General features: G+C 41.4%; 1 protein-coding gene across 5 annotated transcripts in view; it reads left to right on the forward strand.

Moving 5' to 3' along the window:
* ESR1 (estrogen receptor 1) overlaps positions 1-27,582 on the forward strand; it is a 285,513-nt gene that overhangs the window by 159,545 nt on the left and 98,386 nt on the right. For all 5 annotated transcript variants that reach the window (XM_045011673.1, XM_045011671.1, XM_045011672.1 and 2 more), the window contains one exon: positions 17,461-17,577. In XM_045011673.1, coding sequence (XP_044867608.1) covers positions 17,461-17,577 — 117 coding nt within the window. The remainder of the gene's footprint in view (positions 1-17,460; positions 17,578-27,582) is intronic.

A 27,582-nucleotide genomic window follows, 5' to 3' on the forward strand; every position in this document is an offset into this window, starting at 1 on the left:
ACTGACTGAGATATCCCACATTTTTGATAGGCATGTGTAGGACCCATGGATCTTGAAAGGTGTGTTGTGGGAGGTATTGATCCTCCTAGCAGTGGAGATATGTCTGCAGGTTTTGCATCTGTTGTTCTGGCAGGGTCTGGTGCTGCTTTGAGTTGGTGTGTCCGGATCTGTAAGCGGCTTGCTTCTGATGAGCTTGGTGAAGTTGCAGGAGGAAGGCGTTTGAAGGCCAGAAGAGGGGATTCGAATAGGATTTATTTCAGGGTGTGGTTCCCATCGAGTGTGGGTTGTAACTGTTTAATGATACCCCACCCTGAAACCCATACAGGGTTGTAAGTGACACTAGCTGTGTGAGGCTGGAGGGTTTTTCCCCCCCCGTATTGAAGCAGGTTCACTCTGTGTATTTGGATGGCCCTTTCCATGATAGAATCTACTTCTCTGGTGGAGTGTTATTGTTTGTATTTTTTTTGTTTGTTTGAAGGCAGTTTTAAGTGTGTTTATAAAGTGTGTATCCCAGACTTTCTCCTTGGAGTATATTCTGTGGTATCTGAGTGCCTGGCTATAGATAACTGATTTCTTGGCATACTTGGGGTAGTTACTGGAACTGTGAAGGTAAGTGTGGTGATCTGTGGGTTTCTTGTATATAATTGTCTGTAAGGTTCCATTGCTGAAGCTGATTGCAGTGTCCAGGAAGTTGATGCTGTTGTGGGAGTGGCTCTCAGAGAGTTGATGGATGGGAGGTGGTTGTTGAAGTTGTAGTGGAAATCTGTGAGGGAGTTTAGGTCATCTGTCCAGAGGATGAAAATAGCATCAATGTATATCATTGGTTTCATGGTGCATTTGTCCAGAAATTCTTCCTCAAGGTAGTCCATAAAGAGACTGGCATATTGGGAAGCCATCCTACTACCCATGGCTATTCTTATAGTCTGGACAAAGTGTTTGTTGTTGAATGTAAAATTGTTATGAGCAAGGATGAAATGGATGAGTTTGGAATTGATATCTGAATGTAGTCCATTGTCTTGTAAATATTTGAGGCAGGCAGCAATGCTGTCATTGTGAGGGATGTTGGATGTCACCTCCCTATACACCATGGTGCCAAGGATGGTGTTCTGAGGGAGATTGTTAATGTTGCTGAGTTTCTGGAGGAAGTAGATTGTATTCTGCCAGCAGCTGACTCTTTTGTGTGGTGAGTGACTGGAGCATGGTTTCTATGAATTCTCATATTCCTTCAGAAAGAGTGCCATGGCTGGATATGATGGATCTGCCTGTCTTCTCTTGTTTTGTGTTCCTTGGGAAGCATGTAGATGGTTTCTGGAATGAGATCACAGATGAAGTTGTAGACTTTCTCTTGGAGTTGTTTGGGGAAGGATTTGTTGATATCCTTAAATTCCTGGGTGAACTGTGGTGCTGTGTCTTCTCTGAGTTCTTTATAGTAGGTATCAGAGTTGTTTGTTGGCCTCGTTAATATAGTCATCATGGTTGATGGAATCCCTGTTGTCTTTGATCATTATCTGGTGGTTGTTTTTTAGGGCCTATATGGCTGTCCTCCCAGCAGTGGAGAGATTGTGGTGGACGTGATATTTAAAGATCTCAGTCAATTTTTTTGTTTTGTTTTTTTGTGAAGCAATCAATATAATGATAAAGAGTGTGGTCTCACCTGCTGTGGGGTGTCCAGCTAGATGATTCTTTTTTCTTATGACTGTTGGTGTGGGTGTGGTAGTTATGGGTGGTGGTGTCACTGTTGTGAAATAATTCTTTGAGGTGGAGTTGGCAAAATAATCTTTTAGTTCTCCACATGTTGGTATGGTATCAGGTTCTGTGGAGGGGCAAAAATTTGGTCCCTTCAGAGTACAGGTAATTCAGCTCTGGTTAGAGGTAGTCTTGATAAATTGATGATGTTGGGGTGCTGTGTATGGCCCATGTGGAGGGTCCTGAACAGTTAGTGTCTTTATTCCTACAAAGGAGTGTGAGTTGTCAGGAGCTTGTGTGTGTGTGTGTGTGTGTGTGTGTGTGTGTGTGTGTGTGTGTGTGTGTGTGTGTGTGTGTGAAAGAGAGAGAGAGATTGAAAAAGTCTAAAGAAAATGGTCCTTGCTGGATCCATGGAATGCTGAACCATTGAAAAAGCTAGAGATGTGCACAGTCTGTTTTGTTCAGATATGTTGTTTTTCTGAAATGCTTTTATTTTAAATGATACTTTTGCTTTAAGGAAGCTGTTTGGTCACTGATTACCATGGTCATTTCCCCCAGAGGGAACATAACAGTAGGGCCTGAGCCTACGTCAGACCTGCTGAGGTAACTGAAGTTAGTACTAGAGGACTGCAGCCACAAGCAGTTTGAGAATTGTGTCATTCCATCCTGAGACAAGTGATGACAGCTAGAAACTTCTGACCAAGGGTACGTCCATACTACCCGCCCAGGTCGGCGGGTAGCGATCGACTTCTCGGAGTTCGATATATCGCGTCTCATCTAGACGCGATATATCGAACTCCGAATGTGCTCCCGTCGACTCCGGAACTCCACCACCGCGAACGGCGGTGGCGGAGTCGACGGGGGAGCCGCGGACTTCGATCCCGCGCCGTGAGGATGGGTAAGTAGTTCGAACTAAGGTAGTTCGAGTTCAACTACGCTATTCGCGTAGCTGAACTTGCGTACCTTAGTTTGAACCCCGCCCCGTAGTGTAGACCAGGCCCAAGAGTGGGTGCACTCAAAGGTGCAATTAGCCTGGTAACTGTGATAGTGCCATTACTCTATAATCTTCCAAATCCTTCTCAAACATCTTTCAGTAGCTTTTGCAAACTTAGTGTTTCTCTGTGGAGTCCCTTTAATTGTGTTTTGATCAAACCCTCTTTATGCTCAGTGAAAATGTATTTTTAGGGTAGTTGATCTCAATGCAGAGACACAGATGTCATTGGGATTCAAGGGCATCAATTCTCTTTCAGTCAAACAACTTTGAGACTGATGGTAGTTATAGAAGAATTTATGAACTTCCGCAACATGTTTTGTGACTGTGTATGTTACAAAACTTTCTCAATAAGGTTTGAATAGTACGTTCAACATGCATATATAAAATTTTTAGGATGTTTGCACTTGAGAAGTTCTTTCACTTTTCATTTTTATATCCTTTGTCTGCCCAAATGGCAAATGCCTTCTCATGTTTTTCTCTGAATTCTTGGATTGCATCATCAGCAACTCAAACAAAATATTCTGCAATTCTGTTTTATGAAATAGAATCAATAATTTATGTAGGAATGTGTTTTCTCCCAGTATGAATGGATGCATTATCAGATCATTTCTCAGTTTCAGCTAAGCATTGTGCTGAAATATCAATAGTGTTGGGTTTTTTTTCTTTCTTTAACATTTCCTCTGATTCCTCACTAGCAGCATCTACCAGTGGACCTGAATATTTAAATTACTTATAGGTTTGAGTGCTTCGCTTCCTTGATTTAGCATTTTGTGCTACTTTGATGGAATTTTAAGGTTACAACTTTCTTATCAAGTTCAAGTCATTGCCTTTTGATCTTTGCTGGTTTTTGGGGTAGGTGGGATTTCAAAAACGAAGATTTCTTCTGAATGAAGATGCTGCTGAAAGGCCTGAAGCAGGGACATAAATTAACCATTGTGCCAATGTTTCAATTATGATAACTATGAAATGCCTCACTCACAGGATTGTTACATTCATCAGTGTTCTATCCTTTCACTTCAGTGTACAGTGTTTCATTTAGTGATACACTTGATCTTGAGAAATCTAAAGAAACTAATTTGCTGCACTTTGAACACAAAGCCTTTCTATCTTGCCACAAAGTATACATTTTACTTTCATAGAGCCATCTCTTCCATTAGCTCATGCATTCACTTGATTTCTACCACTTCTTAAGGCAGGGGTCGGCAACCTACAGCACACGTGCCAATGGTGGCATGCAAGCCGATTTTTAATGGCACACCAAGGTCCCCTGGGGTGAAGGGAACCCCAGGCCGGTAGTGGGCTGAGCGGAGCTGGCGGCTGAGACCCCGGCTGGCAGGAGCTGGTGGCCAGAACCCCAGACTGGCAGTGGGCTGAGCGGGGCCCTGGCCCTGCTCAGCCCACTGCCAGACCAGGGTCCTGGCCACTGGTCCCGCTCAGCCCGCTGCTGGCCTGGATGGGTGGAACCCCGGGCCGGCAGCAGGCTGAGCAGGGCCAGTGGCTGGAACCCTGGCTGGCAGGAGCCGGCGGACAGAATTCCAGACTGGCAGCAGGCTGAGCCGCTCAGCCCGCTTCTGCTCTGGGGTCCCTGCCACCAGCCCCACTCAGCCGGGGTCCTGGCCACCAGGACCCCAGCTGGCAAGGGGCCGGCAGCCGGAACCTAGAAGTGAAAGTAGGGCAGATCGTGCACGCTTGGACCCGGCCGATGCTGGGGTGCTCTGCTGCGGCTGGAGGCACAGCGCGTGGCGTGCTCCCAGCTGGGGTCCTGCTGGCTGCCGGAACTCTCTGGCAGGCTGGCGCTGGTGGCCCCATGCACCAGACTAAGCAGCAGGCAGTCAGGCAAGTGAAAGGGGCCAGCAGGAGGCGCGGTGGAGGTGTCCACATCCCAGCCTGTCCTGCTGCCCCTCTCTCGCCAATGTGGCTGGATTCCAGGGCACTACAGGCACATGCTGTCCCTGCAGCATGCACAGCTGCAGCCCCTCGGGGGGAAGGGGAAGGGAGTGGCAGGCCAGGGGCTCTTCTGCCGCCGCCCCCCATTTGCCTGCAGATGCAATGCCCCCACACAGCTGGCCCAGAGCTCCCTTGACAGGAACAGGAACAGCATGGAGCAGGGATCCATCCACCATCCAGGTAACCTGGCTGCAACCGAGACTGTCCCAGGCCAGCCCCAAGCCCCGGCCCCTCTAGGACTTCCCCCCTACACACACACACCAACCCCCTGCCCTGAGCCCCTCATGCCACCCAACCCTGACTCCTGCACCCCCCATGCTCCCAGCCCTGACTCCTGCCTCATCCACATCCTCACCCCCTGCCCTGACCCTGCCGCACCCCAACCCTCTGCCCTGAGTGCTCCCCCCCACACCTACACATCCCCAGCCCCATAGCTCCTCCCCCCAAGGGGGGTTGCAATATGACAGTACCTGTAAGAAATTTAAGTTACTTTCACCCCTGCTGGAACCCCAGACCAGCAGCGGACTGAGCGGAGCCAGCGGTGGACTGAGCGGCTCATCCTGCTGCTGGTCTGGGGTTCCGGCTGCCAGCCCCGCTCAGCCCACTGCCAGCCTGGAGTACTGGCAGCCAGCCCAGGGCTCTGCCCCTGGCCTCAACCCAGCGCTTTTCAGTCACCCCCTGCTATAGCCCCCATTGGAAAACTCAGCAAGGAAAAGTGAGGGCAAGGATCACATTAAACTGGTAAGATCTGCATTTAAATTTTATTTTAAATGAAGCTTCTTAAATATTTTAAAAACCTAATTTACTTTAAATACAACAATAGTTTATTTATATAATATAGATTTATAGAGAGAGACCTTCTAAAAACGTTAAAATGTATTACTGGCAGGCAAAACCTTAAATTACAGTGAACTTGGCACACCAGTTCTGAAAGGTTGCCTACCCCTGTTTTAAGGCATCTTAGCTAAATCCATACACTTCTGTTTACTAGTTACTAAGCCCTAGATCATCTACTTACACTACTGATCATCTTTCATGCTGCAGTTAGATTGAGGAAACCTAATGCATCTAACAATGTCAAGGACTGAAAAATAAGGTGAGCCAGCCAACTTTAAATAGAGCCACATTTTAAAGCACCCATCCACCTTCCATAAGTTTCTATATTGTAGCAAACCAAGCCCCACAATAGCTTGTATCACCTGCTTCCTTCTTTCCAATATCTAATGATAACTGATTATATCCACTAACCAAACACCTCTCCCAGTCACCAGTGTCTTTACCCATTCCTTTCTAGTCAGTTTTCTAAGTTTCTTATTGTTTTCTAATTGTCAAAATGAGAATCTTGATGTCCTCATTACTCCTCCTCACATTTTTACAGTGGTGAAAGTTTTCATTCTGAAAAGAGACTGAAATTAGCCTTATCTAGTGATAGCATATAGTATTAGATAAAGTAAAATAGGTCCTTCCATACCCTTCAGGATTAAAATTTGTTACATGTGCATTAATTTCCTCTAATGTCGATACAATCTCTGTGCTAAGCTATTATTACTTAAGAAGCTAATTTATTATTCTGAACCCTCTTCTGAGTTAAGCACTTGGATGTTGGAAATAATAGTACAATGAAAACTTTTATCAGTGTTATAGTTAACATGACTAACAATGCATAGAGACATTGAAAAACATCAGTTCACATGTAATGAAATGAATGCAAAAAAAGAAGTGAATTGTTAGAAAGAAACTCTTACCAGGTCATATTGATTTCTTCAGTCTGCAGGGTAGTCTCTTCTTTGCATTATTAATTTAAGAATGACTTTGATTTGATTTCCTGTTTAAATCAGGTGAACTGCAAATAAATAGAATATTAATTGGGTTATGGTAATTTTTCTTCCTGTCTGTAATTCTAATCTCATTCAGCTCCAACACAGTGCAGTGTTGTGTCTAGCCAATCACAGGTACAGAACTGAATTTGGTAAGAAAGGAATGGCAGGTCAGAAATAATCAGCAGGCTACAAGTGACATAAATGTTATGAAGGCTTCAGGAGCATAATGTCACTATGGGCAATGACTGACTTCAAAACATCAAAATGCCTCCAATCTTAAATATTTAGAGTACTCAGCAGAGGACAGTGTACTGTACACAATAACAATACTTTACACTTCTATAGTGCCTTCCATCTGAGTATCTGACTTCATTTTACAAGCATTAATGAAGTAAGCCCCACTTACATTAGTGATATAGGAACCATAAGTGGTGTTATGCCTGTGTTATGGAGGGATAAGCTAGGCACACAAGAGTTATGTCAGTTGACAGAGCCTGGAATAAAATTCAGGAGATTCTCAGTCCTGTTTTAGTGATAAGAGTTTCCTTTCTCTGCTCCACATAAGCATAGCTTTGCATGGGAACTTTTGGAAGAGCAGCCAATGCTAGTGCATCTCTAATTTGTTTTAAAATTTGTATTCACTTGGACAACACATTTCACTAACATGAGGAGAATGCTACTTGTTATCTAATCACATAGATTGGTATTGAGTGGTGAGAGATTCTTTTGTTTACTACTCCAAAGCTGTGGACACATCTTGGGCAGAATTCTGAGACCTTGCTAACCAGGAATTGAAAATTAAAGTCTCTAATATTTCCTGTTTCCTCCTTCAACGTATATTTGGTTGTTTAGTTGGAAAGACACCGCAAATAACCTCACATGTTATTTCACACTCCAGACTGCACACTGCACTTCAGACTTGATTCCTGGCTGAGAAGACCATGCATTTAAATCCATTAAATAAATGCAATGAATCTCTTCATATTAGCCATGTAAATATGAGGATTTCTGAGAGCTTTAAGGAGTTGTCAGGATTAGTTCATTTTTGTAAATTATTAGATGTTACGAGGATAAACTGAGACTGAGGATGCTAAGTGATTTATCGGTGGTCAAATGGTCCGTGACAGAGCCAGTAATTGAATCAGAGCTCTTGACTTTCAGACCCCAGCTCTAAGCAATAGACCATAATCACTCTTTAAGACTTAAGGGTGGGATTTTCCATACAGCATAAGGGAGTTGTGTCCAACTCCCAGTGACTTCTTATTGGAGTTGGGTGCCTAGCTTCCTTGTGCTCTGTTGAAAATCCAGTCATAAGACCATTTATGAATTTCAAAAGATAACCACCCCTATTTTTATGATGTGTTGATCTGATCATTTGGATTCTTAAGCATGTAGCTGGATTTTTTTTCAGTGAGGGAGCTAGGACACTCTGTTCAGCACAAATACCAGTATTACCACATTGGCTTGTCAATCTTAATAGTGCCCACAGGAAAACATTTTGAAGTGGCTGCTGAATCACCAGCAATGACTGGTATAGCAGGTTGTATTAAATGTACCCAGTGCTAGCTCATGTTATACTCAGTGCTATCTATCTCAGCAGCACAAATATTCACTAGAAAAATAAAAGCTGAAAATCCTCATTACAAGAATTTTATCCTTAAGAAGTGCTGATATCTTGTCTAGCAGAAAAGGGCTTTACTCTCTTATCAAACCAGTTTTATTTCAGAGCAACTCTATCCACCTCAGTGGAGTTACTTTTGATTTACACCTGGGTGAGTGGAGAAACAGGCTCAGAGTTCTTTGCCTATTAGACCTGAAATTGTATCTGAAAAGAAACACCTTATAGCGCATTGGAGTATTGATTTAGACTGTACACTCAGCTGCATCAGTGAAATCTCCACTGCAGTCAGAGTACCCGAACACAGAATTTGGTCCAAATGTCCCGTTTTGATTGTATTTTTTGAAAAAAGTTATTTTAGTCAAATTGGAGAGAGAGCATTGTAGGATAGCTAAAATGATAAATGTACGGGAGGAATTCACCTGTGAAAAGACCTTTGTGAAATTGGTGGCATTTAGCTTTCAGAGAAGACTAACACCACTTGATTGAAATATTTAAATGAGCTAAGGGTTGTTAAAAATTAAACTTGTTAAGTTTACATGGTATTTAACCATTGAAACAATGTACCAACAGAATTGGCAATTCATTATTACTTTGATTTGAATCAAGACTGTACATCTTTCTAAAAGATTTGCTGTAATTCAGCTACAAATTATTGGGCTCAAGGGTGTTCAGTTACATATTAGGGAAGAATAATTACTGGAGGAATTAATGGATGAAATTCTATGGTCTGTGTTATACTGGAGGTCCCGCTAGGTGTCTTAATGGTCCCTTTGGGTTTTAAAATCTTTGCTTTATTTTAGTTTAATTGGACAAAGTAGACATAGGGGGTATTGGTGTAGATTAACAGGTATAAGAATAATTGCAACAGGTTTTATTTTACAGAGAAAGTTCTGAATAAGCAAAATGGGCTTTCTATTAAAATAGTGATTTTCAAAAGTATTAAAGTATTTAAACAAAAATACTAGGTGACTACACTACAACTTCAGTTAAGCAAACTTCCGTTGCTGGGAACTCCCTTAGTTAAAAACAGCAATAACCACTGATGTCTATTAATTACATTGAAAATTCTCTCAATTGTCGCTTAGCCTGCCTGCCTCCCTGCCTCAGTTTCTCATCTCTAAAATGGGGGTAAGAGAACACTTCCCTATCTCTCAGGGATATAGAACACTTCCCTATCTCTCAGGGATAAGTACATTAAACATTGTGAGGTATTCAGATACTACAGCAATCAAGATCATATAAGTACCTAAGATTTAGCCAAACTATCATGTACTCCATGATGATCCAACAATAGAGGCTATATATGAAATTCAATTAGATATGTTTATTTTCTGCTTGGGAGTAGCTGACTGAATTTTTTTTTAGGGGGGAGTCAAGAGGGACTTAATTGATTTTTAGTTTGTATCACCATGTTGGCTATGAAGTATTTGCATAGTAGTATTTTTCCCCTTTCTTACGCAGGTAGTTTAAGAGGATGGGGATATCAGAAGTGTCATTCGAAAGTTCCAGAAATAATAGTCCTACATGACTGTGTAACTCTGTAACTTTGTTTCTGAGCCATAAGGAGCATCATTGAAAATACTTACTTATTGTCTCTGGAGTGATCACAATGAGAGAGATGGTTGCGAGTGATACATCATGCTTTTTTTCTTTAATACAGCTGTTGGTTTGATCATGTGCCAGACATTTAAAACAATTGTGATTTATCAAGTAGAGAGAGACTGAAAGAAAATGTCACTGTTCCTTGCCAGACTCCTTCAGAGATTGGGATCTGCCACAGTCAAGTGGACTGGAGACTTATTAAAAAAAAATGTCATCTGGAAAAAACATGCTTCCTATTTTATTACCGTATCTACAATTGAAAAGAGGCACATTGGAGTGCGGAGGAATTTTAATGCACAAACAATGCTTTAGTCTTTTTCTCATTCTGTTAGAGATTATATAAGTAAAAAAATGAAATGCCATTTAAGGTTTGGGCTTGGAGGCTGGTGGAAAAGCTCTCCACTGATCTGCTATAATAGAAAATAATTAGATGTATTTCTAAAGTAATGCTTTTCTTTTTGTGTCATTCTTTATGGACTTCTGTGCTTAATGATTATGAAATAGTCCAGATAACAGCAAATTCAGTGTCCACACCAATTCTTGTGCAATGTTTGCTCTCCAACTCTCTTGCTTCAATTTGTCTGGGTAACTGGATTGGCAGAAGGAGGGGTGAAAGGCAGAGAGGAATCTCATTAGTTAGTTCAAGTCAAATCTTACTGAAAACATAGGACTGTTCAGACTCAAAGGGCTTTATGAACATGGAGAGGGTTTCACTGGAATTTGAAAGTGACCTACAAAATCTGGCACGTGAGGCAGCATTTAATATACATTAGTAGCTGAAAGCCCCTGATGTTACATGGGTGTGACTAATGCACCACGCAATCCACCATCTGTTGAGTCTACCTTATTACAACTAATGAAATTGTTGCATGTAAATTAGCTGTAGAGTTAAGATGTTTGGTTGAGTTACCTCTTAACTAGGACTTTTGGCGTGATGCACATAGTTACCTTATTGTAGCTGTACACCATGTGGGTGAAATTAGGTAAGTCAAACTAGCTGAGAACATAAAAATTGGATGGTAACATTCTGCAAATTCAGTGATGATTGAACCTGGTACTATTCTAAATAAAAAGAGCTCTCAGCCATACTTGTAGCTGTTTCCATCACTTCACACTGACTCAGCAGATATTCTGTCCATCAGAGTGACACACACAAATTACTCTGTGGTTGATCAGTTTCACTATTGCATTTCCTCCCTTTTAAAGCTCAAAATTGAAGCAGTGTGAAATACTCAAATGAAAGCTCCAAAGTACTCAAAATCAGTTTTGGGTCAACTTTGATCTGCATTTGCATACCCTGGTCTATGCTTGCTAAGCAAGGCTGAGGTTTATGTAAATAGGAAACTTCCCTCTTCTCAGTCAGCCTCTCTTGCTCCTTCATCAACAGCTCCCCCCTTTTCGAAGGTAGCTAAGATGAGAAAGGGGCTCTAAAATTTGCTGGTGGGGAAGAGTGTAGCTGAGCAGTGAATCCCCTGAAAACTTGAATTTATTACTATTGTATTTGTATTACCATGCCACCTATGAGCCAGATCAAAAAGATGGTTGCTCCAGAGAAGAGCTTAAAATTTAACTTGAACCCTCAAATGAACTTGCAAAGGCTAATTTCATTCTTACTTCAAGGAACGGGATTGATTTGTATGATTTGTCTTGCTCTTCTCAGAATGCTGGGCAGATTCTCAACTGGTATAAATTGTTGTAGCTCTATCAACTTCAGTTCAGCCTTATAAAGGAGGTCTGGATGTCAAATCTATTTTATGACTTAGTGACTGGTCTGAAATTGCTCAAAGGCTGACTTTGTATATTTTTTTTGGCTTCATGTCACTGCAGCTGAATATCCCAATTTGTTTCTTGGAGTGAAACTATACAGCAAAGACATGTATAAATTATAATAGTACTTTTTAGATTTTGGTCCTTCTTTCTTTTTAAGTCATTCATCAGTGTCTTTGTATTTTCCTCTGAAAGAAAGGCCACAAAGTGAGACTCAATTGCTCACCGGATGAAAAGAAAATAATGGATGTATACAAAACCGGAGGCCCTTTACCACATATTAAAAACTTCATCTTACATACAATAAGCAGCTTTTAGTTTAGATTTAAAAGCAGTGATTCAGCGTTTCATCCAAAGTCCAGGGGCCTTCAGTTTATATTATGGACATACCCAATGATAACCAAAATTGTGTATTTGGGGACACAATGTGAAGAGTTGTCACAGAGGTAGGTGTGGGGACTGTCAGGAAGTGGTGAACTCTTGAAATCAAAATGATGACTTATTGGGAGACAGTAAAGAAACTTTGGAGACAGATGTGAACTGGCAGTTCCCAACCCTCATTCGATGTGATGTGTGTGCCGGCCCAGGACTAGTGTCTAAATCTCACCACCTTTCCAAGGATTCTCCTTTATTCCTAATCAGGACAACAATATAAACCTTACTCTGAACATCTGAGATGATTCTTCTAGGGTTTTGCCTTGCAAAACTTTAGCCTGAGCCCCAGTCTGTTGTTTGCCTTAGGGAAACTCCACATTTTATCTTTTGAGCTGGACTAATGAAATACTGCTGATGTGGCTGATGTGGGTCCATAGAATAGCTTTGTATTGCCAATGCAGTGCCCTAGAACCTACTGTCCTGATACAACGGGGGTGAAGAATGCTTGAAATAGCAACATTTAAAATGAACACTTGGCCTAAATGAGCAGAATTTAGATCTAATCACCGCTATCACTTTAATCAGTTTAATTATCTCTCTTATAATTCCAGTGACAATAAATTACATGTGAGTGTGTTATGGAACAGAAGGTGGTGGCATCTAATTATACAAAGTGTCTGAAACCTTGTGCTGCTGTATTGAAATCTATATTGGTTTCAGTTTAGGTTTTTGTGTATGTGTGGTGACTACACTAATTAAATTAAACATACTTTTGAGCTCATCATTTCTGGGATAGATTCTTATTTTCCTTCACTGAAGTGAAATGAATGTCATCCATCAAATTAGAAATTAAACTTTTTGTGGGAGTGCTCACGGAATAATAATAGGATAGGCTAGTAGTTTAAGTCCAGTGACTGAAAGGTGGTACCATCTGATGGCTGTTTACTAGCCTATGTGAAATGAACTGATGATCTCAATCAAATTTCTTGTGTAGAGGTGTCCAATTACACAACCACTATTACCATTTGCACTATTTGCATCCTTGCTATTGACCCAGATGGAATTATTGGTAGGGTCAGGGCCTTTGTCTATGAGGCAGGCCCTTATAGGGACTGTACGATGCAAATCTTTTAGAAGTGCGATGGGCCTGGACTTAGACACTTGCCATGTGACTTTTGATGACTCTTAAGAGAAAGCACAGTTCACAACAGAAGTGTTTTACTATCTTTCATACAGCGTGTGCAACAAGAAATATTCTCTGATCATGAGAGAGAACCATTTTGGCCTAATGAATAGCCTTGATCTTGTTGCAGTTGCCATTGTGCTTCCTCAAACCCACCCTCCTAAATGTTTGTTACCTGTGCATGTGGTTTCACCTCTATAACCAGAATGCAAGCTCTTTGTAGAAGGGACCAGAATTTGTAAACTGTTTTGTAAAGTGCCAAGAACATCTTTAGGTGCTGTACAATATACAGAATATTCTACTACTACTACTACTACTACTACTAATTAATAAGGCAGACTTTAAAAAGAACGGTTGAGCTATGTAAACCCATGATATCTCTAAAAACACCCACAATAGGAAAATTAACCATTTAGATCCCAATTCAACAAAACACTGGGGCATACGTTAACTTTGACCTCAATGGAACTACCACCTCCCTTCTTAAAGTTAAGTCCGTCATTAAGTAGTTTGCTGAATTGAAGCGCTAGGTCCTGCTCCTGGTCTCGATGTGAGTTTTAATCTGTTGAATGCTATCGGAGCAAAGTCAGGATCTTTAACAGTCAAGATAAGCAACACTACCACACACAGCTCACAATAAAGGGTATGCTTACACTCTTTTCTCCATTTCAGTGCTCTCACATTCAATTTATAAACCGAGACTGAGGAATGGGGACAAGATCTACAGTGATTTTTTTTTGTTGCTGCTGTTTAATTTGACCATATAAAACAAGATTTTTTTTTTAATGTTACTTTACTTTTTTTTCTAATAGATACCACATCTTTATGTGGTTGGAACTGTTCTTTTTCCAGCTTGACTTTTTTACATGTGAAATGTTTTGAATCAGATATAGAACATACTGTATAATACCAGAAGGAAGTGGAAAATTTAAAATGGGCTTGCTTAGATTGAGGTAGTATCTCTGAAATATTTCTTGAGCTCAGTCCTGGAGCACAGCCTGCAGATTCAGGTTGTTTTAGTCACACCACTCTATTAGCCAGGGCTTATAAATAATATTAATTCTAATAATTAATATGCCTATTTATTTCAGGCAGTGTGTGGTCTGCTGTCAGCATATTAGCAAGTTACCAGTTCTGCAGCTGATTTTGATTGGATCCCAATTATGCAGCATAAAACAGCAGATGTTCTTGGTGTAATCTGATAGCCGTTTTTATTCTGTATTTTCTAATGTATAATCAAGGATAGAGGGTTTGATGAGACCAAGGCCTCTGTCAAGCCCCCATCCCACTCTACCTCAAACTGATCCCTGACCTGAATAAGGAACAAACAGTTCTGCAGTAAAATTGTTTCATTCTGTGCTGTACCTTGTCCTGTTTAGTTGGAAAAATAAAGAACACTATGCAAGATCTGTTTGGACAGCATTTTCCATCCTCAGCAACTTTCTCTATAACTGGAAAGTTGTAGGGTGTTGTTTTTTTAAATATGTGAGACAAGAAAAATCCTTGTGCATAAATTTAATACATCTTACTAGGAATAGATAACAAGCCTATGGAAAGTAATCACCTCTATTGTGGCAGACTTGACTATATGGTAACTGTCTGCAACAAGAATCAACAGGTTTCAAATGCAGTGGTGCTCGCAGTGAAAAGGCACTACTGCTGGAATACTCTATTAAACACTGTCACTTTTAAAATTTGTAATTTAACCCAAGTTGAAGCCCACCTAGATATGAAATGCAATTAGTTGATTGTTTGATTTATATTTGGCACTTCTGTATTATGTTTTTATGATTTCATGTACTTTTTTCACTGCCCAAAAGTGTTGTGGGTGCTAAAAAATATTCTATGGTCCTTTCCATTCCAAGGACCTTTTGTGAAGTATTGTAATCAGTTACCTACTCCACCCAACAGACCTGTGTGGGAGGTACGTAGATATTTCACCTATTTTCCAGATAGCTAAACTTGAGGCACTAAGTTACTTGCCCAAATTACCTCAAATCAATGATAGAGCTGGTAATAGAACACAGGAGTCCTACTATCAATGGAACCGCTAAACACTGAGGATGGAATGGAGGTTAAGGATAATCTAGGCATGGCCCAATATCTAAACAAATACTTTGCCTCAGTCTTTAATGAGGCTAATGAGGAGCTTAGGGATAATGGCAGGATGACAAATAGGAATGAGGATATGGAGGTAGATATTACCACATCCGAGGTAGAAGCCAAACTCGAACACCTTAATGGGACTAAATCGGGGGCCCCGGATAATCTTCATCCAAGAATATTAAAGGAACTGGCACATGAAATTGCATGCCCATTAGCAAGAATTTTTAATGAATCTGTAAACTCAGGGGTTGTACCGTATGACTGGAGAATTGCTAACATAGTTCCTATTTTTAGGAAAGGAGAAAAAAAGTGATCCAGATAACTACAGGCCTGTTAGTTTGACATCTGTAGTATGCAAAGTCTTGGAAAAAATTTTGAAGGAGAAAGTAGTTAAGGACATTGAGGTCAATGGTAATTGGGGCAAAACTCAACATGGTTTTACAAAAGGTAGATCATGCCAAACCAGCCTGATCTCCTTCTTTGAGAGGGTAACAGATTTTTTAGATAAAGGAAACGCAGTGGATCTAATTTTCCTTGACTTCAGTAAGGCATTTGACACGGTTCCACATGGGGAATTATTAGTTTAATTGGAAAAGATGGGGATCAATATGAAAATTGAAAATTGAAAAGTTAAAGGGGAGAACACAATGGGTCATACTGAAAGGTGAACTGTCAGGGTGGAGATAGGTTACTAGGGGAGTTCCTCAGAGATCAGTTTTGGGACCAATCGTATTTAATCTTTTTCTTACTGCCCTTGGCACAAAAAGTGGGAGTGTGCTAATAAAGTTTGCGGATGACACAAAGCTGGGAGGTATTACCAATACAGAGAAGGACCGGGATATCATACAGGAAGATCTAGATGACCTTGTAAACTGGAGTAATAGTAATAGGATGACATTTAATAGTGAAAAGTGCAAGGTTATGCATTTAGGGACTCATCAGTTAGAAGTAACAGAGGAGGAGAAGGACCTCAGAGTTTTGGTTGATCACAGGATGACTATGAGCCGCCAATGTGATATCGCTGTGAAAAAAGCGAATGCAGTCTTAGGATGCATTAGGCGAGGTATTTCCAGTAGAGATAAGGAGGTGTTAGTACCATTATACAAGGCACTGGTGAGACCTCATCTGGAATAGACTGTGCAGTTCTGGTTTCCCATGTTTAAGAAGGATGAATTCAAACTGGAACAGGTACAGAGAAGGGCTACTAGGTTCACCCGAGGAATGGAAAACCTGTCTTATGAAAGGAGACTCAAAGAGCTCAGCTTATTTAGCCTAACCAAGAGAAGGCTGAGGGGAGATATGAATCCTCTCTATAAATTTATCATAGGGGTAAATACCAGAGAGGAAGAGAAATTATTTAAGCTCAGTACCAATATGGACATAAGAACAAATGGATATAAACTGGCCATCAGGAAGTTTAGACTTGAAATTAGACGAAGGTTTCTAACCATCAGAGGAGTGAAGTTCTGGAACAGCCTTCCAAGGGGAGTAGTGGGGGCAAAAGACATATCTGTCTTCAAGACTAAGCTTGATAAGTTTATGGAGGGGATGGTATCATGGGATAGCCTAGTTTTGGCAATTAATTGATCTTTGACTATTAGCGGTAAATCTGCCCAATTGCCTGTGATGGGATGTTAGATGGGGTGGGATCTGAGTTACTACAGAGAATTCTTTCCTGGGTGTCTGGCTGGTGAGTCTCGCCCACATGCTCAGGGCTTAGCTGATTGCCATATTTGGGGTCGGGAAGGAATTTTCCTCCAGGGCAGATTGGTAGAGGTCCTGGGTTTTTTTTTTGCCTTCCTCTGCAGCATGGAGCCCGGGTCACTTGCCGGAAGATTCTCTGCACCTTGAAATCTTTAAACCATGATTTGAGGATTTCAGTGGCTCAGACATAGGTTAGAGGTTTGTTGTGGAATTGGGTGGGTGAAATTCTGTGGCCTGCATTGTGCAGGAGATCAGACTAGATGATCATAATGGTCCCTTCTGACTTTAAAGTCTATGACTCTATGACAGTCCTCTGTTTTGACTATTAGAATTGTGGTGTCCATTCTTTTTATTAAGTAAATGTTGGCATATTTCTAACACTTCTTCGATATGGGATACTAAAATGGAACTTACAGTGGAAGTTTAGATTCTGTCTTCACTATAGAGCCACTACCAACACATCCGTAATAAAGCACAAGTATACACCTAACACGCTTGTTTGGGGGAAAGCTATCAATTTCCTTATGATTATAGCTGTCGTGAAAAATACTCAAAGAGAAATTAAGATAAAGTATTACAGGAACCCTGGAAACTACTCTGTTAAGGGATTGTCTATTTTTCATTAATTCTACTTTTTTTTCCTCTGGCTTTACAGGGCACAATGACTACATGTGTCCTGCTACTAACCAGTGCACCATCGACAAGAACAGGAGAAAGAGCTGTCAGGCCTGCCGGCTGCGAAAGTGCTATGAAGTGGGAATGATGAAAGGTGGTACGTACACAATAACAAACACATTTTTTAGCACTGATAGCTGCTTAACTGGACAACCAACACAGTTAAGCAAAGAGGCAACTGTTGTTGTGGGCCAAAAACCCCAACCATGACAAAATGAGGGTGATATCCTGGCTGAATCGAAGTCAGTGGAAATTTAGCCATTGACTTCAGTGTGGGTAGGATTTCACCCCTAATATTTTATAATTCATTTGTTTTCTCACAAGTGGATTTGTCTGGCCGTAGGCTATCATGAGTGAAATCCAGTCCTAAATGTTGTTTCTTTCTGCAATATGCCATTCAGCACTCTGTGAAACAAATTGATGGTGTCAGTTCAGTTCCCAGTGGACAGGTATCCATATTGTAAAACCCAGCATCATTACTGCGATCTTGTGGACTGTTTCTGAGTGTAGGACAAGAGTTGTATGGGAATAGATGGTTGGTTAATTACCATTTATCTAGGTCAGGTATGAAGCACATTGGTGGGGTAGTTTGGAGAAACTTGCAGTACTGCTGCTCCTACTGTACTACTTCTGTGGATTAATAAAGGGTTGCCACCTTCAGAGCTATTATTCCAGCACCCTGCAACAGCACGCAATGCACCTGAATTAATTTCTTTTTCCGGTATTGAAATATTGAGGACCTGATTCAGATCTCAGATACACTGAGCTAAATCACAAGTAATTACACTGAGACACTGGAATTATGCTGGTATGAGAGAAGAATCAGTCTTAGATGTCAACACTGGTTGCTGCACATCCCAAAACTGATTGTACTAGAGATATCTGGTGTTTAATGTTCAGAGGAAAAGTTTTATAAATAGATGACACTGCCATCAAATAACCTTTATTGTGCTGTTCTCAGAGCAAAGGTTCTTTCCAAGGGGCCTTTGGGATGTTTTAGTAGTGAGTTTTTTGAGCATTTCCCCAGTAGATGTCTTCTGTCCCTCCTTTAAATTGCTGCTCCTTTTAGTTATAAGAAATAGACAGAAGGCAAGGGGAGGGGACAGGCAGAGATAAAAAAAATTAATCGTGACTAATCGCATGATTAATTGCGCTGTTAATAATAGAATGTCACTTATTTAAATATTTTTGGATGTTTTCTACATTTTCAAATATATTTATTTAAATTATAAATAAACAACATAGAATACAACACGTACAGTGCTCATTTTATATTATTTTTTATTACAAATATTTGCACTGTAAAAAAAGACATAGTATTTTTCAAGTCACCTAATACAAGTACTGTCATTGTTATGTCCTAGGGGCAGCCGGTGTAGGAAGCAATCACTTGAGGCCAGAGAGCAGACAGCTAACCAAAACCTCCATTTTATTTACAGGAACAGAGAGCTCACTCAGCTGGTTGAAACCGGCTGAGCTATCCCTTAATAGTCTAACTCAGTTGCCATAGTAACAAAACCCATGACAACCAAATACACAACAGTCATGCAATCTCTTTATCATAAAAGTTGAACTTACAAACGTAGAATGATGTACAAAAGAACCCTGCATTCAAAAATAAAACAATGTAAAACTTTAGCACCTACAAGTCCACTCAGTCCTACTTCAGCCAATCCGTCAGACAAACAGGGGTGGTTACAATTTGCAGGCAATAATGCTGCCTGCTTCTTGTTTACAGTGTCACCTGAAAATGAAAACAGGCATTCGCATGGCACTGTTGTAGCCAGTGCACAAGATATTTACGTGCCAGATGCACTAAAGATTCGTATCTCCCTTCATGCTTCAACCACCATTCCAGAGGACATATGTCCATGCTGATAGTGGGTTCTGCTCGATAACGATCCAAAGCAGAGCGGACCAATGCATGTTCATTTTCATCATTTGAGTCAGATGCTACCAGCAGAAGGTTGATTTTCTTTTTTGGTGGTTCAAGTTCTGTGGTTTCCACATTGGAGTGTTCCTCTTTTAAGGCTTCTGAAAGCATGCTCCACACCTCGTCCCGCTCAGATTTTGGAAGGCACTTCAGATTCTTAAACCTTGGGTCAAGTACCTGTAGCTATTTTTAGAAATCTCACATTGGTACCTTCTTTGTGTTTTGGCAAATCTGCAGTGAAAGTGTTCTTAAAATGAACATGTGCTGGGTCATCATCCGAGACTGCTGTAACAAGAAATAAATGGCAGAATGCGGGTAAAACGAAACAGGAGACATACAATTCTCCCCCCAAGGAGTTCATTCATAAATTTAATTAACAGATTTTTTCAACGAGCATCATCAGCATGGAAGCATGTCCTCTGGAATGGTGGCCGAAACATGAAGGGGCATATGAATGTTTACCATATCTGGCAAATAAATACCTTGCAATGCCAGCTACAAAGGTGCCATGCAATGCCTGTTCTGACTTTCAGGTGACATTGTAAATAAGTAGCGGGCAACATTATCTCCCGTAAATGTAAACATATATTTTTGTCTTAGTGATTGGCTGAAGTAGAACTGAGTGGACTTGTAGGCTCTAAAGTTTTATATTGGTTTTGAGGTCAGTTATGTAACCAAAAAAAATCTACATTTGTAAGTTGCGCTTTCACAATAAAGAGATTGCACTACAGTACGTGTATGAGGTGAATTGAAAAATACTATTTCTTTTGTTTATCATTTTTACAGTGCAAATATTTGTAATAAATATAAAGTGAGCATTGTACACTTTGTATTCTGTGTTGTAATAGAAATCAATATAATTGAAAAAGTGGAAAAACATCCAAAATATTTAATAAATTTAAATTGGTATTCTATTGTTTAACTGTGAAATTAATTTTGAAATGCAGGGAATTATAAAACTGGAGATTAGATGCACCTAATTTAAAATGGAAGGAAGATAGTTTCTGTGTTTTTAATGAAAAATATTTCAAAGTAACATTTATTTTAAAAATGATTACTAACCTCATTTCAACCTATTTGTAATGGAAGTCTTAGCAATAGTATCTTGCAGAGACTTAAACCTGGATGATGATGTCTTCTGAATGTTCAGACTCATTGGGAGGGTTTCCAGTGCTCATTCTTTATTTTTTCAGGTGAGAGAGGTTTGGCTCAGGACTCCAATTTTAGGCTATTCAGAATGTTCCTGCTTTTCTCCGTCATTATTTCTATCATCCTGGTGATTAGGAGCAGCCAATTACTCCCTTCGTGTGGTTTCTAGCTTCAGACTGAAATAGAACTTCGATAATTGATTCATGGAATGCAAGTGTGTGTATTGTGGCTCTCTTAATATTCTGGAGCACCTGGCTGGAGTTCATTTCCATCATGAAAAACGTAGTCCTTGCAAAACAAAAGAAAAAAAAACAGTAAAGAAATGTTAGGGCTATATATTTAAGCAATTAGAAAATATCACAATTAAGGCTGCAGCTGCTACCTTAACTCTGCCCTCTTGTATATATGCAATATCATAATTTTCAGCTATATGATCATACACTATTTCTCATATATAAAATATTTGTATCATTTTGTGCTACACCTTACACTTGATATATTTTCATTCATTTATATTTACATTGCTTTCATTGTCAGAATAATCCAGTACATCTCTATTGAGTTAAGATTTCTTGATATTCTCTTCCCTCTCAGGTATGCATTCTATTAATTTTCTCACCTGTGATATATTCAACAGCAATGTACATATACTTCTATTTTTAAGCAGCAGTATAGCCTTAGCATCAGTTCTGGGGATTAAATTTAGGACAAAAAGGAATTGCTATTCTTAAATTTAAATTCATCCCTGACCACCTCCTAATTCAGGGGTTCTGAAACTTTTTAATAATGTGGACCATCTCTTAATAGAGAGACTTTTTGTTGCCACCATCCTTCCCATTTGCAGTCCCATGGACCTTTCCATGATGGCATAAAATCCCTGTGGCAACTGTAGCAACTGATATTGAAAAATATTAGAAAACCAGTTAATGTATTTTAGCTGTCTTTTAACTCATTTTAATAGCTGAAAATAGGAAGAGCCAATGCCCTGTGATCAGCCAATTCTCTGTGAACCGCAAGCAAGCACTGTTTGTGAACCACCAGTGGTCCACAGAGAGTAATTGGAGAACCTCCGGTTTTAATGCAATCCTGTAGAAACGTCTTAATATCCCTCACCACCAGGCTCTATATCTCCTCAGAACCTATGACCATTACCATCAGAAAGTTTCAGTGCCTGACAAGATAATACCTGGATCCAGAACTGATAGTTCAAACTACACCCAAGCAACTCTGTGGAGACATTGGTGATCACTTAGTTCTCATTCTGTGCTTGGACAGCATAGAGGTAATTGAACGAGTTATGTGCCTCCATGATGTTCTGTCCTGAGCCAAACTTAGCATGTTACATGGTAGAAAACTTCTGAAGGACAGCCATCATGTTTTAGATCTTCTGGGAGTGCTTGAAAGCAGCAGAGAAAACTTGGAAATGATTCTTACAAAGAGGTTGGTAAGCATTTGGAGCAGATGACCTTACCACCTTAGGGAGCATTGGTGACTGGCACCTATTCTTTCCTAATTGCTGTCTTTAAGGTGGATTTCAGTGAGGCCAGTGACTGACATCTTTAACTTAGACATTTCTCTGACAAGCAGCACCTTTGAGCCTTCCTTCTTCAAGGGTAACATGTTCCACATTCTGATATGTAAAACCTGTATTTGTTAGATTAATTTTTATAGGTCTCAAGTCAGGTTGATCTGAAACACAGCACATTTTATGAGTTTCATAATAGTCAGGTGGGAGGTCACTAGCTCATCCAATTCTATGCCGGGGTCCCACACAAAGACATGAGAAACCTGTGATAGGGTTTACCTGCTCCAATAAGGTTGCAAGTGTCCGGTATAGTGCATTGAGTGCAGGTAGTTAGGTTGTGAACTGGTGAGATGTGGCAGTGTGGTTGTGGCAATCATGCAGTACCAGAATCAAAGCTGCTCAGACAAATACCTCTTCCACCATAGTGATGTTGGTGGGAAGAACAAAATGTTTTAAGGAGCCAGTCAAGACTCTGACCACTCCTTCCAGTGACATCTTCTTTCTTCCATTCAGTGACATAGCATGAAGCCTTTGAGGTCCTACTAGACTTCTCACTAATTAGTTTGTCCACGTAACTACAACAGTGAGAAATGCCTTCCTCCAGGTGTCAAACTGTCTGGAGTGGCTCAGGAGCATAAATACCAACCTCCAGGGCAGATTATTAAGAAACAGGGCACAAATCCCAAACTGGTTGTGAATTCCATACTTAGATTCTACCAACAAAGTATCAAGTACAAACTCCTCAAGCACTCTCACAGCCTTAACATGGAGTCACAGACTGTACCCATGGGTACTTGCTGCCCAGGAAAGCCCGTCTTTGTGATAGATGGTCCCTTACACCAGAAATCACAACAATATTGAGGTTACTCCGAGTTCCAAAGGACCAGTCACTTACCCCAGGTTTATTGCATCTTAGATCCTACACCAAAGCCAATGCTTGTAACCAATCCTATAATAAATTAACTAAAGACCTATTAACTAAGAAAAAGAAATGAGTTATTTGCAAGGTTAAATATATGCAGACAAATGAGTTCTAGTCTTAGGTTCCAAAAGGTGGTAGAAGCTTCTACAATAAGGAAGCTCTATAAGTCCTTTAGGGCTGACCCAGGTCAAGCAATGGGGATCATTTGCTAATGCAAATCTTGCTCTCCCCAAATCCAAGCAGCATAGAGGCCTGGTCTACACTACGCGTTTAAACCGGTTTTAGGAGCGTTAAACCGATTTAACGCCACACCCGTCCACACTAAGAGGCCCTTTATATCGATATAAAGGGCTCTTTAAACCGGTTTCTGTACTCCTCCCTAACGAGAGGAGTAGCGCTAATATCGGTATTACCATATCGGATTAGGGTTAGTGTGGCCGCAAATCGACGGTATTGGCCTCCGGGCAGTATCCCACAGTGCACCACTGACCGCTCTGGACAGGAATCTGAACTCGGATGCAGTGGCCAGGTAGACAGGAAAAGCCCCGCGAACTTTTGAATATCATTTCCTGTTTGCCCAGTGTGGAGCTCCGATCAGCACGGGTGGCGATGCAGTCCGAAATCAAAATCCAAAAAGAGCTCCAGCATGGACCGTACGGATGTGATCGCTGTATGGGCAGGCAAATCTGTTCTATCAGAGCTCCGTTACAGAAGACGAAATTCCAAAGCATTTTTAAAAAATCTCCAGACAGACGCCATAGCAGGGACTCAGCACGCTGCTGTGTGACAAACGTAACGGAAAGCCAAATAATCAAATGGATGCTCATGGAGGGAGGGGGGACTGAGGACTCAAGCTATCCCACAGTTCCTGCAGTCTCCGAAAAGCATTTGCATTCTTGGCTGAGCTCCCAATACCTGTAGGGTCAAACACATTGTCTGCGGTGGTTCAGGGCATAGCTTGTCAATGTACCTACCCCCAGAAGGAAAAGGGAAAAAATCGTCTCTTGACTCTTTTAAATGTCACCCTATGTGTACTGAATGCTGCTGGTAGACGCGATGCTGCGGCACTGAACTGTAGCATCCTCGCCCCCCCTCCTTGGTGGGTGATGGTACAATATGGTTGATATCTGTCGTCATCATCAGCCTTGTGGCAGATGGTATAGTGCAATAGGACTGGTATCCATCCTCATCATCATCCCATGAGTGCTCCTGACTGGCCTCCCGGTCATTCCCAGTAGACGGTACAGAACGGCTGGTAACCGTCTTCATCATAGCAACAGGGGGCTGAGCTCCATCAGCCCCTGCCCTTCATGTGTAAAGAAAAGATTCTGTACTGCCTGGACTATCATAGCAGCTGGAGGCTGCCTTCCCCTCATTTTATTTCACTAACAAGTCACTGTTTCTTATTCCTGCATTCTTTATTACTTCAGCACACAAACGGGGGGAAACTGCAACGGTAGCCCAGGAAGGCTGTGGGAGGAGGGAAGCAACAGGTGGGGTTGTTGCAGGAGCACCTCCTGTGAATGGCATGCAGCTCATCATTCCTGCAGGATCTGACACAGAGTGGCTGTGCTATCTGGTTCTCTGATACACTGGATCTCTAATACACTTGCCCCATATTCCAGGCAGGACTGATTCTATTTTTAGATACCATCAAAGAGGGATTGACTCGGGGAGTCATTCCCATTTTTGTCTTTTGCGCCCCCGGCTGATCTCAGCCAGGGGCACCTATGACAGCAGCAGAAGGTATAGTGCAATAGGACTGGTAACCATCATCTCATTGCCAATTTACAATGGCATGGTAGATGGTACAGAACGGCTGATAACCATCTCTGCTGTCATGCAAAAGCAAATGAATGGTGCTGTGTAGCGCTGCTGAATCGCCTCTGTCCGCGGCATCTAGTACACATATGGTGACAGTGACAAAAGGCAAAACAAGCTCCATGGTTGCCACGCTATGGCATCTGCCAGGGCAATCCAGGGAAAAAGGGCGCGAAATGATTGTCTGCCGTTGCTTTCCCGGAGGAAGGAATGAGTGACGACATTTACCCAGAACCACCCGCGACAATGATTTTTGCCCCATCAGGCACTGGGATCTCAACCCAGAATTTCAAGGGCTGGGGGAGACTGCGGGAACTATGGGATAGCTACGGAATAGCTACCCACAGTGCAACGCTCCAGAAATCGATGCTAGCCTCGGACCATGGACGCACACCACCAAATTAATGTGCTTAGTGTGGCCGCGTGCACTTGATTTTATACAATCTGTTTTACTAAACTGGTTTATATAAATTCGGAATAATCCCGTAGTGTAGACGTACCCAGAGATCCAGTTTATTCTTATCAGGGATTTTTACTCCCTTCCCCTAGAGTTCACGCTGATGGGATAAGTCAAAATGCAGATCTCCTCTTCAGGGAGGAGAAGTAATCAACAAAGGGAAAGTAATCAACAAAGTATCTGTCCTTTGATGTTTCACAATGGCTCATTTGATTTCTGTTGGCTTTCTTGTGGGCAGGACCCAACACCTTCTATAGGAAGCCAGCCTTTACATTAATTTATGCTTCTTTCCTGTTTGGTGAGTTACACAGTTAGAGGTTTATAATGCAAACCATAACCATATAACATGGCGCACGGATGTTCAATGAGATTAATACATGCAGCAGCTTGCAAGCATTTCATTAAGTCTTAACACTGAACACTGGTTCATAACCCTAATACCTATTTTAGCAAAAGAAGGGTAAGACTGACTGGTTTTCAGCTATGCATTTGGCAGTGTTCAGTTGGGGCCTAGAGGCCTTAGCACCCTGGTCTGCCAGCATTACATCAGAATTTGCCAGTAAACAAGCCTCTTCATCTCCTATGAGTTTTTATGAATCATGCATTTGTCACCTGCAGATTGGACTATTGTAACTCACTATATCAGGGACCAGAGATGGCCGCATTGCAGCCCAACTTGTGTGGAATGCAACATACCACCTCAACAGGAAAAAGCACCCGAGAACACATTGCACTGCCAGTGCTGTTGCACCTCCATTGATTCCCATTTTCTTTCTTGTGTTAGTGTAAGGCTTTGGTCCAAATGGATTCAGTCCTGTTACAACAGAAACCACTGAAGCACCAGCACTCTTGTGGCAAATTCAGCTAACAGTGCACAGGACGCACACGAGATCTGGAGATAAGGCATTTTTGGTCAAGGGAACTGCCTGTAGAATGACCAATTTTAGAAGATGAGACTGAGTCAGTCTGTTTTCAGGACACGCTACATGAGACACCTGTTTGGCAGAAGGTTTCTCACAATAATGGGTCCTTATCCATGAGTAATGCTCCTCGGTGCTACAGTAATACAAATACTAATAGTAACAATAAGAGAGCAATATGCAGAGCTACTGAACCCAAGAAAAATAAAATGGCAGAGTTCCACTATAGATGACGCTATGCAAATCTTAATTATTGTATTCAGTGCAAAAATCTTGAAGTAATGAGTGCCCTGAGACATGTTAAATAAATAAATTAGTAAAGACTTTTCTGCTTGCGTATGTAAGGCCATAGTGTCAGCTGATGTAAATCAGCATAGCTTCACTCACTTCAGTAGAGCTTTTCAAAGTCATTCGATGGAGAAGGTGAAATTCATTTTTAGTTATGGTACGTAGCCATACATTTAGGATACCTTACCCCTTCCATCCACAGCAGAATCTCCATGGATGTCAATGAGAAGATGCACGAAGATCAAGGGTGTAATCTAGCCTGTATGTAGTAACTAAACTTTTAATTACTATTATGTATTTATTGTCACAATCAGTATCACTCAGTGGGAAAATATGCCTCCCTCTTTGGATCGCCACTGTGTTTACCTATTTTATTTCTTACTTCTCTTTGTTTTTCTCCTGTTCTCCTGTAGCTCAGTCTCTCCCACAGTTCTGATATGTATAGGCTGTTCCCCTTCTGTCTGCAGTTTGAGGAGGCCGTTCAAAGCTGTAGCACAACCTGTGCTAGCCACTCCCCCTTCTTCAGCCTGCTGCCAGATCTTTCTGCCTCTGTGGCAACAGTCAAGTGGTGGTTCACTTTGCTCCAGATTTTTTTGACAGCTTATTATTTTAGCCAATTTTTCAGACAGTAGCAAACAGATTTTCTTCTCCCTCTCCTGGTTTGAATATTGAACCGTGGCATGGTCTCATCCACCCAGAGCCAGTACTGCAACACCTCTCTGACAGACGCCTCTCCTTTGCCCCCGCAAGGTGTGGTAAAGCTGTCATGCAAACACGAGCTTAAATCCAAGCAGTGTTCTATTTGTGAGGCAGCTTTTACAGGCTCATAGGAGGGCAAATTGTGCCCTGCCTGTTCTCAGCCAGCTGACCCTTGCACTGCTAAGGCAGGGGGCTGTCGGGCAGGCATGTTGGGTCCCACCTGCCCCAAGAAGTCACGATTCCCACACGCAAGAGCCTGATCTGGAGGTGTTGAGCAGAATGGGGGAGAGACTCCATGGATGAGGAGAACATCAGCCAGCCTGGAGTAAGTTCCAAGGCAGAACAGGCCAGGGGAGGGGGTGAGGGAGAAACCCTTAACAGGTATGTG

The sequence above is a fragment of the Mauremys mutica genome, chromosome 3, assembly GCF_020497125.1.
Source record: "Mauremys mutica isolate MM-2020 ecotype Southern chromosome 3, ASM2049712v1, whole genome shotgun sequence".
NCBI classification, from domain to species: domain Eukaryota; kingdom Metazoa; phylum Chordata; order Testudines; family Geoemydidae; genus Mauremys; species Mauremys mutica.